General features: G+C 45.3%; 1 protein-coding gene across 1 annotated transcript; it reads right to left on the bottom strand.

Moving 5' to 3' along the window:
- Positions 1-300: 300 nt before the first annotated feature.
- On the bottom strand, positions 301-3256 carry INKA1 (inka box actin regulator 1). Its single transcript, XM_043976435.1, is given in 4 exon segments — positions 301-463; positions 465-652; positions 655-1142; positions 3060-3256. Coding segments are annotated over 3 exon segments (765 nt in total). The 5' UTR covers positions 1109-1142; positions 3060-3256; the 3' UTR covers positions 301-340.
- Between the last annotated feature and the right edge of the window lie 11921 nt (positions 3257-15177).

Raw genomic sequence — 15177 nt, 5'->3', positions numbered from 1 at the left:
AGACCAAACTGTGCGATGTGGCATACTTTGGACTCAAAGCGTCAGGATCTTGGCTCTGCCAGATTCTAACTGGGTGACCTTGGGCATATCTCTTGTCCCCTCTGGGTTTTAGCTTCTGCATATGTACACTGAGAGGATTGCTAGAGCCGTCAACGTTGGAATCCCGTGATTCTAAGGGTGGGCTATGCCTGGCGCCTGCGGTAGACCCTGCTGGGCAGTCTTGGGGGCAGGGTTCCTCCCCCAAACCCTTTCTGCTCCCTGCCAAGGAGGGGAGAAATCGGGGGCTAATAGAAAACCCTTTATTGTCCGTGCTTGGGGATGGGGGTGGAGAAAAGAGGTGTCAAATGTAGCCAATGACATCATTACAAATGATGGGCTGGCGGCTGCGGCTTCTCATTAGAGCAGCAAAGTGAGTAAAGTCCGAAGCGAGGTCCGGCGAGGGGAGGGGGCACCCAGGTGCAGGGGGGGCAGGACAGGCGCTTGGCGGCCATGGCTGCCGGGCTGCTCCGCCCCTGGGGGGCTGCCCCGGCTCCAGAAGGGCCCCGGGCCCGGCCCCCTCCCCCTCCCCCTCCCAGCCGGCGCCTGAGCTGGTCCGAGAGACTGAGCAAGAAGTGATGGGGCTTTCCCAACCAGCGGGGGGTCCCGGCGGGCACCCTTCACCCCCAGCCTCAGGCAGCTCCATCCAGTTCTCCACCAGGTCTGCGAAGCAGTTATCCCCTAGCACCAGGGGCTGGCGGCTCCGGCTCCGGGACAGAAGAGACGCTGTCCAGTCCTCAGCATCCAGTCCCCGCCACTGCTCCAGACAGACGTCAGAAGTAGATTTGGGACGGGGCCGACGTCCAGGTGGGGGGCTGGCCCGGCCGCGTAGGCGGCCCACCCTCCTAAGCACTGGCCTGTCCTCATCCCGCCAGGTACTCCCTGACACCTCTGAGTAGCCCGAGTCCCAGTCCAGGGTGCGTTCACAGGGGGACGGTGCACCCCCTTCCTCATCGTCCTCTTCTAAGCAGCAAGCTGAGTCTGCTTCTGAGGCATCTGAGGCTCGTGGTGGGTGGCAGGGCCGGGGGCCACTGGCTGGCTCTTGTGGGGGTGGCTGGGAGGGACCCTGCATCCGTGGGGAGCCCGGCTCTTCCCGTCCGCACAGCTGAAGGAGAGAGGAGAGCGCAGAGGTCAAAGCCAAGCGGTATTACTATCCTGATTTTACCGATGGGGAAACAAAGTCAGAGAAGGGAGGGGTCTCGTTAGAGATCTCACCGCCTGTTTGCAGCAGGCACTGGGTGAGTACTTGGCAAGTAGGCACTTGGTTGTCATGAGGGCTGACTGGGGTTCTGTCCCCAGATTAAGTATGGGGAAACTGAGGCACCAGGCAGTGACTAACCAAGTTAGTAACCAAGCATTAATAACACCCCTATAACAAATTAATAGCAAAAGCCTGGACTAAAATAAATTTCGTGATATTTTAATTGTTCTGATATTACAACACACAAGGACAAGTATCCTCATTTTGCAGATGAAGAAACAGAGGCAAAATGACTTGGCCAAGGTCACACAGCTGGTAAATGGCAGGCCATGGTCATGAACCTTTGCCTCTACAACCAGAGCTCATGCTTTATGCTGGGTACACTCCCAGGTTCCCTCCTGTCCCTCTCCCAGCTTTTCCCATCAGACCAGAATGAGTCCAGATTTGCAGGGGCCAAAAGCATCTTCCTGCTGGTGGAAAATGTTTGGGGGGGCAAGGGGGAGGGGGACGACTGAGCCCCAAGTGCGATGTCTAATTTGAGGCATCACTACCTATTTCCTATCATGGGGGGGGGGGGCATACCAGCACATACCAGAAGCAGGTGGGACACCTACCCAAAACCTGCCTGGCCCCCCTGGCACGTGCAACCCTGCCCAGCCAGCAGCAGCTGCCACGTGCCTGGCCCCCCAACCTCCTGTCTCCCTGCTTTCTTCAGGCTGGCAGGCTGCAGCATGTTCCCCAGCAGGCAAGTCAGCACCCGCTGCAGGCGGCCCGGGGGTGGCGGAGATCGGGCGTGGAGAAGTTGGGCCAGGATGGGTCGGGCTGGGCTTGAGCTCAGCTCAGCTGAGCTGAGGAGGGGGAGAGGAACTAGGGCAGGGCAGGGTAAGGGGGCTTCCCTCTCAGCTCCCATTGAGCTCTCTCTTGGCTCAAGAGGGAGAAGGAAGTGGCCCCGGGAATATTATAAAATCTCCCCTGCCCCCCTCCTCTCCTTGTCACAGTCAAGCTAGCCTAGCCCCCCCCCTCCCTTTTTACCCCTAGGCCCTCAGCAGGCAGCCCACCCCACCCCCCAGCCCCAGTCAGCTTCATAAAGCACAGCTGTTGAGAAAGAAGCTGCTGGATATGTGAGCTCCTCTGGCTACCATGGGTGCCAGCTAGTCTTGGGTGCCTGCCTGCCTCAGTTTCTCCCTTTGTGCACAGAAGCTTTTCTTCCCTTTCCTGGATGTAGAAGGTGGGGGGAGGGAGGCCCTCTGCCAGGCACGGCCAGCCGGCCAGGATGTTGTTACCTGATGCCCGGGACAGCCCCCAAAGTTCCCCAACCGTCCGAAATCCAACCCCGGCCATCTGCCAGGGCAGCTCCAGCCAGCTGGGGTGCCCCTCCCCCAGCCCCACACGTGTGGGCAAACACAGACCTAAGATAGAGCCACAGATCCTCGCCAACCGTGTCTGCAAAAAGCCCCCATCCCCGAATACTCACTACCCACAGAGATGCCAAGTCCAAGGCACTACGCTCCTCTAATACATGAATGGTGGGGTGAGCTGGCTGGGGAGTGGGGGTGGGGACAATACTTCCTGTCTTGTTCTGGGGTCAAGGCTGTGGGAGGAGAAACTGAGCTTTGGGGTGCCCCACAGACCATTCTAGTTTCTCTTCCTGGTGGGCAGGCCTCTGCCTTCCCAGCCCTCCCCCCCCCCACTAAGAGCCCACCTCAGTCCCTAGCAGAAAAGAAGCAAAGAAGCCAGATGCCCCCCAAGTCCTCTAGGGGTCCCTCCACAGTTCCCCATTGAACCCCCTCCCCAACTGGCTCTCGGGCCAGAAAGCTCACCAAACTCCAGACGGAACTGCCCTAGAAGCTGTCGAGCCGGGAGCTGCGCATTCCCAACTAGGGAGAAGGGCCCCAAGCGGGGCACGCACCTCCCCCCCCAGGCCCTCTCTCCACTCAGGCAGCCTCGCTACAGGACGTCTGTGGCTTGGGCAGGGATCGCTGGAGTGGAGTTGGGAGGGTGGACTGCTCCGCTCTCCCTCCCTCCCTCCCTCCTGCTACTCCCAACATCTGGCTGCAACCCAGGCCGCGCCCCTCCCACAGCCAGCCAATGAGGCGAGGAAGTGTGCGGAGGGTGGAGAGGAGGGGGGCTGGTAACTGGAGCCCCCGCCTCCTGCTGGAGGCAAGGATTGGGAGACCCAGCCCTGGGGAACAGTGCGGTGACCCCCTCCCCATTGTGCCCGCTCTAGACCACTCTGGAAGGCTTGGCATCCCAGCTCTCTTTCCCAATCTTGCCCTTCCTCCTCCCCCCCCCCAAAAGCGATGGGACCAGGGCTTTCTGTGGGACAGGGCATGTGTGGGAGAGGTTCCTGGGGGTGTGGATAGTTTGGAACAGTGATGGGGCTGGAAAGGATGACTTCCAAGTCAGAATTTAGAACACAGAGAACAAAGTCAGAGTTGGAAGAGGTCTCAGAACATAGAACAGAGAATGTCAGGGCTTTACTGTCCACACAGCACACTCCCCCTCCCTATCTCTTGTCAAAATCTCTCTCTTCCCTCAAGGCACACACCAGTCAAATGCCAGCATCTCTCATTAGAAAGAAACCTCCTAGCAAGTGGGCATTGTGTCATTCCTTCGATGTCTGAGCCCAGTACCCAGAGGAGATGCTTAATAAATGCTTGTGGATCCCCAGGAAGACCTCTGATTCACCCTGGCCGGAAGTATTCTCTCCTTTCTCAACTCTCCTAACATTTTTCCTGTTTTCTTGTCTCTGCTACTATCTTTTCCCTACCTTGCCCTGTGCTTACTGGTGTATATATGGCCTTGGTAGCCCACCATCTCTTTGAAGCACAGGGATTTTCGTTTTTGTTTTCGCAACCCAAGAGACTATAGATAGTTAATCAGTATTCATCAAATTGAAAATGGAATATGTGAGCCAGAAGGGGCCTAGGGATCAGAGTTGGTCCATTGTCCTTGTTGTACATAGGGGGAAACTGCGGCGGGGGTGGGGGAGCGGGGGAACCTCTCCCAAGATCACACAGAGACAGACAGAGACAGAGAAGAGGAGAGGGGGGAGAGACAGAGACAGAGAGAAGAGAGGAGGGAGAGAAAGAGACACAGACAGAGACAGAGAAAGGAGGGGAGAGATGGAGAGAGAAGGGGAGATTGGGAGGGGGAGAGACAGAGACAGACACGGGGAGGGGGGGACGGGGACAGGGGGGGGAGACACAGAGAGACATCCAAAACCACAGGGAATTCTGAGCTTGGGAAGTAGCTTCTGTAGTGGAATTTCTTACCCCTTTTTGTCTCATGGACCCTTTTGGCTGTTTGCTGAAGCCTTTCTCACAATCATGTTTTGAAATAATTGAAAGAAACTCCAAATTTCAGTTAAAGATTAGTGAAAATAAAGCTGTAATATTTTCCCAAGTTTGAGGATCTCCTGAAATCCATTCATGGACCCTATGGTAAGAAGCCCTGTTCTAGAGCATCTTCACCTCCCCGGGCCTCAATTTTCATTTCTGTAAATAAGACATAACTTTTGGACATGGCCAATTTGGGGGATTTGTTTTGCTTGACTATGCACATTTGTTCGAGCAAATTTCCATTTTTTTCTTTTTCTAGTTGGGGGAGGAGAAGCAGGAGGGAAAGAATGTTGGGAAAAAGAAGTTTAAAATGTTTTTCTTTTGAAAAATAAGGAGATTGGGGGGCAGCTAGATGGCGCAGTGGTAGAGCACCGGCCCTGGATTCAGGAGGACCCGAGTTCAAATTCCGGCCTCAGACACTTGACACTTACTAGCTGTGTGACCCTGGGCAAGTCACTTAACCCTCATTGCCCTGGGGAGGGGGGGGGGGAGAAGGAGATTGGACTAGATGGACTAGGGTCTCTTCAGACTCAAAAATGCCTCCAGGATGTGATGTTTCAGCCCCCCACATCAAGGCAGTGCATTGGTGCAGTGAATAAAATGTTAGACACCCAGCCATAGTCACTTAGTAGCCCTGTAACCACTCCCTGACTCGGTTTCCTCATTTCTAAAACAAAGATCTTAAAAAGCATCTGTCTCCCAGGATTGTGATGATAAAATAATATGGGTAAAGTGCCATATAAAGGCTAGCTATTGTTGCTATTGTTGCATTGCTGATCAGAGGGTAGGTGTGGCCCTGAAGGAGAAGCCGGCCCTTCCCAGGGAATGGGGTTCAGAGGAAAGAGGGCTGTTTGGGCCAGCTAGTGAGCCTAGATGGCTTTCAGGGGAGGCGGGGAGGGGCATCCGAGCATTGCCTGGGAGCCCACACACTCACACACACATATGAACACATACACACAGTCACACACATCACACACTTAAGGGCAAAATCACATTAACGTCTGGCCAAATGAGAGCTTCCAGAGCTAAGTGCACCCCGCCCTACGGCCAGGTCTCCTGGGCCTTGAGGTCAGAACAAGGGTGAGGGGTAGCCCTGTAAACTCCAACTTCCAATCTCTCAACTCACACACCAGCTCCAGCCCTTCCTTGGTGGTCACTGATCCTTTTTTCTAGGTAAAGCCCTGGACTGAACAGGGCAGCTCTGCCCCCTGGTGGGGGAAAACTCTGAATATATGAATTCCTGTCCCTCCCAACCCAACAAAACAGACCACCATCTCCTCAAAACCCAACTATGTCCAAAGGGCTATAGAACTGTGCATACCTTTTGATCCAGCAATACCACTGCTAGGCTTATATCCCAAAGACATTACCCAAAAGAGAAAAAGACCTATTTGTACAAAAATATTTATAGCAGCTCCTTTTATTTTATTTATTTATTTTGCGGGGCAATGAGGGTTAAGTGACTTGCCCAGGGTCACACAGCTAGTAAGTGTGTGTTAAGTGTCTGAGGCCGGATTTGAACTCAGGTACTCCTGATTCCAGGGCCGGTGCTCTATCCACTGCACCACCTAGCCGCCCCCTCAGCTAGTAAGTGTTAAGTGTCTGAAGTCAGGTTTGAACTCAGGTCCCCCTGAATCCAGGGCAGTGCTTTAACCACTGTACCACCTATCTGCCTCTTATTTTTTATTTATGTTATTTTATTTTATTGGTGAGGCAATTGGGGTTAAGTGACTTGCCAAGGGTCACACAGCTAGTAAGTGTCAAGTATCTGAGGCCGGATTTGAACTCAGGTCCTCCTGACTCCAGGGCCGGTGCTCTATCCACTGTGCTACCTAACTGCCCCCATCTGCCTCTTAGCAGCTCTTTTTGTGAATTGTAAATCAAAGGAATGCCCATTAATTGGGGAATGGCTAGACAAGCCTGTGGTCTATGATGGTGATGGAATATTATTGTGCTATAATAAATGATAAGCAGGATGATTTCAGAAAGGCTTGGAAAGACTTGGATGAACTGATGTATAGTGAAGTCAGCAGAACTAGGAGACATTGTGCATAGAGACAGCAATATTGTTTGATGAAGAACTATGAATGAGCTAACTATTCTAATGATACAATGATACAGACAATCCCAAAGGACTACTGATGAAACATACTATCCACCTCCAGAGAAAGATCTGATTTTTAAAATCATAAAAGTATTTTTATTTACAGTTACATATAAAGCTAGTTTTCAACATTTGTTTTCATAAGATTTTAGTTCTCTCCCCAAGAAGAAAGTAATCTGATATAGGTTATATATGTACAATCAATTAAACATTAGTCATGTTGTGAAAGAGAATCAGAACACAAGGGGAAAACCTCAAAAAAGAAAAGAAAACAACCAAAAAGTAGAAACAACATGGTTCAATCTACATTCAGAACCCACAGTTCTTTTTTCTTGGATGTGGAGAGCATTTTCCATTATGAGTTCTTTGGAATTATCCTACATCATTGCACTGCCTCGAAGAGCCAAATCTATCACAGTTGATCATCATACAATGTTGCTGTTAATGTGTACAATGTTCTCCTGGTTCCGCTCATTCACTCAGCATCAGTCCACTTAAGTCTTTACAGGTTTTTCTGAAATCTGCCTGCTCATCATTTCTTACAGCACAATAGTATTCCATTACATTCATATACTACAACTTGTTCAGGCCATTCCCCAATTGGAACATCCAATTCTTTGCCACCACAAAGAGAACTGTGATAAATATTTTTGTACATGTGGGTCCTTTTCCTTTTTCTATGATCTTTTTGGGATGCAGACCTAGTAGTAGTATTACTGGGTCAAAGGGTATGCACAGTCCCCATAGCCCTTTGGGCATAGCTCCAAATTGCTCTCCAGAATGGTTAGATCAGTTCACAACTCTACCAACAATGCATTTGTGTTTCAATTTTTCCACAGTTTCTCCAACATTTATTATTTTCCTTTTTTTTGTCATATTAGCCAATCTGATAGGTGTGAAGTGGTACTTCGGAGTTGTTTTAATTTGCATTTCTCTAATCATAATGATTTAGAGCATTTTTTCATATGCCAATAGATAGCCTTGATTTCTTCATCTGACAACTGCCTGTTCATATCCTTTGACCATTTGGAAGAATTGATATTGAAGGAACACAGACTGAAGGGATGCTATTTTTCCACTTCCTTTCATTTTTTTTCTTTTATTCAAGTTTTTTTTTACAAACTGACTAATAGGGTAATGTTTTACATAACCATACATGTATAACCCATATTTGATTGCTTACTGCCTCAGGGAGGGGAGAGGAGAGGGAGGGAAGGAGGGATAAAAATTGGAACTCAAAATGATAAATAAAAATGTTTATTACTTTAAAAAAAAACAATTACCTTCTTTCCTTAAGCTTCAGAAACCATCTAGTCCCAGGGGTTCCCAGGGGTCATTTGTGAAGATTTCAAGGGGCCCATGAACCTTGGATGGGAAAAATACACATCTTTATTTCCACTAACTTGAGATATCATTCCTTCCATTTGAATGAATTCAACAAAGTATTAGGCTTTACCAGGTTGCCAAAAGGGATTGATGACCAAAGACACTCCCAGGACCCAATCTAACCCAAAGCAGTCATTTAACAGGCAGCTGGAGGCTGGGGGGTGTCCTGGTGGATAGAGTATAGGAATCAGGAAGACCAAAATTTGGGCATTGGGCATTTACTAGCTGTGTGACCCTGGGCAAGTCACTTATCTCACTCAGCCCCTCAATTTCCTCCCTTGTAAAAGTGGGGATAATAATAGCACTACTACCAGGGTTGTTGTGACGATCAAATGAGATAACATAGGTAAAGCACTTGCAAGTTCTAAAGCCCTATATATAATGCTAGGTAGGATTAGAATCGGGGGTTAGGGGTCTTCGGTGAGATAGTATTTGCAAAGCACCAAGATTGGGTCCCAATAACAAAAGAAGGGTGAAGAACAAGTCCTGCTGTAAAAAGGGATTAAGCTCTATACTAAGCACTGGCCCTGGATTCAGGAGGACCTGAGTTCAAATTCAGACTCAGACACATTGACATTTATAAGTTGTATTGTCCTTGGGCAGTCACTTAACCCTCATTGCCCCACAAAACCAAAACAAAAAAAACACCTATACTGATACAGCCTACAAGTCTTTGTTCTGGGACCTGTCTTTGACCAGGAGTAAATGAGAACTCTTGAACATAGACTGTGAAGACAATGTGCCTGCACATAGTAGGCACTTAATAAGTACTTGTCCCCTTCCCCCTCCCACTATGCAGTTTCTGAGTTCCTTCTGTGTTCAGAGCCCTGTGCTAGGCTATCCCAAGGTGGACTTAGATGGACAAGAGAACATACAGAGACCCAACCTAGTTCCAATCCAAGGGTAGAATTTATGTGACAAGCCATAAGGGAGGCTCAGACACAGAACTAGGGGGCTTCAGAGAAGAGAGAGTTTGCTCCAGGCAGGGGGATTAAAAGAAGTATTACTGTAGGGCAGGGGTCTTCAGTGAACTTTAAAGAGAAGGCAGAATACAGGGGATTTAGTACCCTCAGCAAGAACCTTGAAGCAGAAGTCAGGCGATCTGGACTACAAAGTGCTTTACAAAGATCTCATTTAATCCTCCCAACGACTCTGGGGATAAGTGCTCTTATCACCTCTATTTTACAGATAAGGAAACTGAAGCAAACAGGTTAAATGACTTGCCTAGGGGTTGTTGAGTTACTAAGTGTCTGAGACCAGATTTGAATTTGTCTTCCTAACTCCTGGCTTTAGTACTGGGCCACCTAGATGACATCTAGGTTGTGAACTTGAATGACTGACGGAGGATAGGTGGTGCCCTTGACAATAATAGGGAAATTTGGAAATGGGGAAGGATTGGAGGGAACATAATGAGTTGAGTTTTGGACCTGTCGAGTTTAAGATGCGAATGGGACATCCATTAAAGATATCCAACAAGCATTTGGAGATGTGAAATTGGAGGCTAGTAGAGAGGTTAAGGTTGGATAAGTAGATTTAAGAATCATCAGCATAGAGTTGAAAAGTGAATCAATGGATTAATCATAATAATTTTGTTGTTGTTTGTGAGGCATTGAGGATTAAATGGCTTGCCCAGGGTCACACAGCTAATAAGTGTCAAGTGTCCGAGGCCAGATTTGAACGCAGGTCCTCCTGACTCCAGGGCTGGTGCTCTATCCACTGTGCCACCTAGCTGCTCCCCCCCCCCTTTTTTTTGTTTTTTGGTGAGGCAATGGGGTTAAGTGACTTGCCCAGGGGTCACACAGCTAGTAAGTGTTAAGTGTCTGAGGCCAGACCCGAACTCAGGTCCTCCTGACTCCAGGGCCGGTGCTCTATCCACTGCGCCACCCAGCTGCCCCTGCCCCCCCCTTTAAAAATAATGTTTAAAAGAAATTGGACCTCACAAAAAAAAAAAAAACAAAAAGAAGTTGGAGGTACAGAGATGGTGGAGTGAGAATCAGCATTTTTGCCCAGCATATCCAACACACCTCATCTACAACAACCTAGAAAAAAAACAGTGCCATATTAATTCTGAATAGGAAAGCCAAGAAAAAGTCACAGTGAGTTAATTTTCCAGCCCAGGGCAGCTTAGGAAGATAGAGAATTTGTAGACCCTGGGGTGGGGACTGGCCAGGAGCTCAGTACTGCAGCAGCAGGGTGGAGCATTCTAGCACCTAGGAATGGTAAGGGGCCTAACCAATGCTGGAAGCACCAGGCCAGAAAGAGATCCCAGGGGGACCCCTGAATTAGTGCTGGGAGGAAAAATAAGCGCCATCTGGCAGCTCTGTCTTCCATTATCCAGTTTTCAGGTCACAATTTCAGGGTGGAAAGGAGTAGTTGCAGTTTTGAGCAATAGAGACCCTAGCTGTGGAGAGGGAAGAACAAGTTTCAGAAGCTTAGTTTTGTGGCTCTGAGCGCAAGAGCAGAGGGGAGACTCAGTTCGAAGATTTAGCAATGGAATAACAAGGACAAGAAACCAACATCAAAAGGAAGTCAAACTATTCAGATCACTGTGAACCTGCAGTAATTTCTCAGTAGGTTAAAAGTCACTGAGTCCAGCAGCAATTTTGCAGAAACTCAACCACACATGAGGTCCAATTTGGGTCAGGAACTTGCAGAGCTTTAGACATAGGAGAGCAATGAGCAGACTGTGTTTTGTATTGTACCAGCTTTGAAGTACTGAAACTTGCAGGCCTTCAGACGGACCTTTGAAAACAGCAGAAGGTCATAAAAAAGACAAAAGTTCAGGCCAGACATTTCCCTATGAGTGAGTATAGCCCAAAACTAACATAAAGTCCAAATTCAAGAAGTAGGCTGGAAAAAATGAGCAAATGAAAAAAGAACCTGACCATAAAAGTCTAGTCATGTTTTGCTGACAGGAAGATTGAAGACACAAACACAGAAGACAATTATTTGAAAACATCTACAAGCAAAGCCTCAAAGAAAAATGCAGATTAGATGGAAGCCCAACAAGACTTCTTAGAAGAGTTAAAGAGATATTTTTTAAAAGAGAAAAAAAAGATTTAAAAAAAAAAGGTAAGAAGCTATAAAGGAAAAAATGGGGAAAGAAATGGGTTATGCAAGAAAGTTATGAAAAGAGAATTAACAGAATTGTTAAAAAGGTACAAAATATTACTGGAGAAAATAACTCCTTAAAAATTAGGGTTGGCCAAATGGAAGTTAATGACTCAATGAGGCATCAAAAAACAATACCAGAGCACTGGCCCTGGTGTCAGGAAAACCTGAGTTCAAATCTGGCCTCAAATCCTTGACACTTACTAGCTGTGTGACCCTGGGCAAGTCACTTAACCCCAATTGCCTCACCCCACCCAAAAAAATTAACAAATAAATTTAAAAGGTTAATTCACAACCAATGAAGTGAAAATAGAAACAATTATTAGGAGATATTTTGCTCAACTATATGCCAATAAAACTGACAATCTAAATAAAATGGATTCAGATCAACATAACAAGAAATAGAATACGTAAACAACTTTATCTTATTTTTTAACTTTTAAAATATTTTATTTTTTCCATTTACATGTAAAAACAATTTTTAGTATTCTCTTTAAAAAAAATCAAGTTCCAAATTTTCTCCCTCCCTTTTCTCCACGATCATTGAAAAGGTAAGCAATTTGATATAGTAAAACCCTATCTTTAAAAAAGAAATTAAACAAGCCATAAATAAGCTCCCTAAGGCAAAACAAAAACAAAAACAAATTCAGGACCAGATGGATTTACATGTGTATTCTACTAAATATTTAAAGAATAATTACTTCCAATATTACATAAACTGAAAATATAGGTAAGGAAGGAGTTTGATCAAATTCCTTCTATGACACAAATATGGTCTTGAAACCTACACCAAGGAAAGTTGATATTGAAAAACAAAACTATATTCCAATTTCCCTAATGACTATTGATAAAAAAAAGAAAGAAAAAACAACCAACCCAAACCTAAATAAACCACTAGCAATGAAAGTATAGCAATATATCAGCAAAAACCCCATATGCTATAACCAGGGCTTGGATTTAGACCAGGAATGGCAGAAGTAGCACAATATTAAGAAAATTAAGTAATTAACCAGATCAATAAGTTTTAAAATCACTATTTCAATAGATGCATAAAAAGCTTTTCATGAAAATAGCACCCATTGCTGTTTAAAAAACAAAACACTAGAAAGCACAAAAAAATGAATGGAGCTTTTCTTAAAATGATAAGTTGTTCAGTCCTGTCCAACTCTTCATGACCTCATTTGGTATTTTCTTGGCAAAGATACTGGAGTGGTTTGCCATGTTCCTTCTCCTGCTCATTTTACAGATGATGAAACTAAGGCAAACAGGATTAAATAACTTGCCCAGGGTTACTAGCTACTAAGTGTCTGAGGTCAGATTTGAACTCAGGTCTTCCTGACTCCAGACCTGGTGTTCCAACCACTGCCCCCTGAGATGCCCCAAAAATGGTAAACTAGTAGCTATCTAAAATGAAGAGAAGTATTATCTGTAATGGAAATAAGCTAGAAGCCTTTCCCAGTAAGATGAGAGGTGGATTCAGAATTCCATTATCGGGGCAGCTAGGTGGTGCAATGGATAGAGCACTGCCCTGGATTCAGGAGGACCTGAGTTCAAATCTGGCCTCAGACACTTGATACTTACTAGCTGTTGGACCTTGGGCAAGTCACTTAACCCCAATTGCCTCACCAAAAAAAAAAAAATTCCAAAAAAAATTTAAAAAATTTTAAAAATTTTAAAAAGAATTCATTATCACCATTTTTATTTAATATTACATTATAGTGTGTCATTTAAAAATTTTAGGGTGCCCTATTTCTGTCCCAAGTTTTAGGGAATTTAGCTCAGGTTTCTAACATATTGCTACTTATAAATTAGAGGCTTTAGCATCAGTTTTGGGGCATTAAGCATTTATTAAAGTACATTAAATATTAGTAAAGAGAGAGCTGCAACCCAAAAGTTCAAAGGGGAAGAGAGAGAGAGAGAGGAGAGATGAGAGAGAGAAAGCACGTCTCCTCCTTCCAGCGTCCCAGGCCAAGAGAGAGGAGTGTGAGAGGTAAGCTTCTTGCCGTCTGGAGGAGAGGCGGCCCTTCCACACTGCTCAAAGCTAAATAGCTAACATCAGTCATTCAAATCTATTGGTTTACTGGACTTGAAGGTGGTGCATAGCAGTACATGCTGAGGTCAAAGTAGAGAGGACAGACCCTCTGAGGGGAAGGCTTTCAGGTAGGTGGTTTTTGTGGGGGTTTTTGCGGGGCAATGAGAGTTAAGTGACTTGCCCAGGGGTCACACAGCTAGTAAGTATCAAGTGTCTGAGGTCATATTTGAACTCAGGTCCTCCTGAATCCAGGGCTGCTACATTATCCACTGTGCCACCTAGCTGCCGCCCAGGTAGGTGTGGTTTTAATCTCTAATTGTCTCTATTCACAGGTCCAACTACGTTCCCTCTGGAATTCTCCTGACTCTGGGCTGGCCTAAGGAAAGATCAGGCAAGGCTCTCTGGGTCTCACAGAACCCCATTGTTTTCTCCCAATAGCAATAAGAAAAGAAAAAGAAATTGAATGAATAAACATAGGCAAAGAGGAAACAAAACTCACTTTTTGCAGATATGATGGTTTACTTAGAGAACTCTAGAGAGTCAACTAAAAAACTAGTTGAAACATTTAACAACTTTAGCAGAGTTACAGTATATGAAATAAACCCACTTAAATCATCCACACTCCTATATATGCAAAACCTCAGCAGGAAGAGATAAAAAGAGAAATTCCATTTAAAACAACTACCCTAACAGACTCCAACTCTAACCCTAAATGCCTGCTGCAACTTCGGTCCCAGTTTGGGAGTCATGACACACAGGGACTTTGTGAACACAATCACAAAACACTCTTCACACAAATACATCTAAATAACTGGAGAAATATTAATTGCTTGTGGTAGGCCAAGTCAGTATAATAAAAAATCACATACTAAATGCTAAATTAATTCACTTATGCAGTGCCATACCAATTAAACTATCAAGAATTGTTTATTGAGCTAGAAAATTAATAACAAAATTCATCTAGAGTAACAAAAGATCAGAATATCAAGGTAATCACAGAGAGAGAGACAGAGACAGGGAGAGACACAGAGAGAGAGAGAGAAAGAGAGAGAGAATGGGTCCTATACCAGATAGTCTACAAAGCTATAATCACCAAAAAGTTTGGTACTGGATAAGAAATAGAGCTATTGATCAATGGAATAGATTAGATACATAATATATACAAAAGCAAATGAGCATAGTACCTAAAGCGTTTGATACATCCAAAAGGATCCAGCTATTGGCATAAGAACTTGCTTATTTGACAGAAACTGCTGGGAAAACTTAAAGTAGTATGACCAAAACATTAGGCAATAGAGCAACATCTCACATTGAATACTAAGAAGTTCAAAATGGGTACAAGATTTAGAAATAGTAACATCATAAACACTTAGTGAAGGATGGAAGAAATTACCTGTCGATCTATGAGTAGAGGGAGAGTTCATAAACAAACAAGAAATGGGTTCATGGGAGGTAAAACTGATCATTTTAATTATAAAAAAATTTAGAAAAGATTTTTTTAAACAAACAAAACCAATGCAGCTAAAAATTAGAAGAAAAGTAGGAAACAGGAAAATCATCTTTGCAGCAAGGTTCTCGATAAAGGTCGCATTTCTAAACTATATAAGGAACTGAATCAAATTTATAGGAATAAACACTATTCCCTAATTGGTAAATGGTCAAGGATATGAATAGGACAATTTTCAGAGGAAAATGTCCAAAGTTATCAATAACCACATGGGGGAAAATGCTCTAAAATAATCACTAATAATTAGAGAAAAGTCAATTAAAACAGCTCTGAGGCTGTTCAAAACTTTGAAGTTTTAGAGCCACCTCATAGCTAACAGATTGGTTAAGATAATAAAAATGGAAAATGATACCTGTTGGAGGGAGTATAGAAAAAATAGGTACAGCCGTTAGTGTAACTGTAAACTAGTCCAACCATTCTGGAGAATACTTTGAACTCTGCCAAAAGGCATATTGAAAG

The sequence above is a fragment of the Dromiciops gliroides genome, chromosome 1, assembly GCF_019393635.1.
Source record: "Dromiciops gliroides isolate mDroGli1 chromosome 1, mDroGli1.pri, whole genome shotgun sequence".
In the NCBI taxonomy this organism is placed as follows: domain Eukaryota; kingdom Metazoa; phylum Chordata; class Mammalia; order Microbiotheria; family Microbiotheriidae; genus Dromiciops; species Dromiciops gliroides.
Note: the sequence above shows the minus strand (reverse complement) of the source record. Positions and strands in the feature narration are given on the sequence as shown.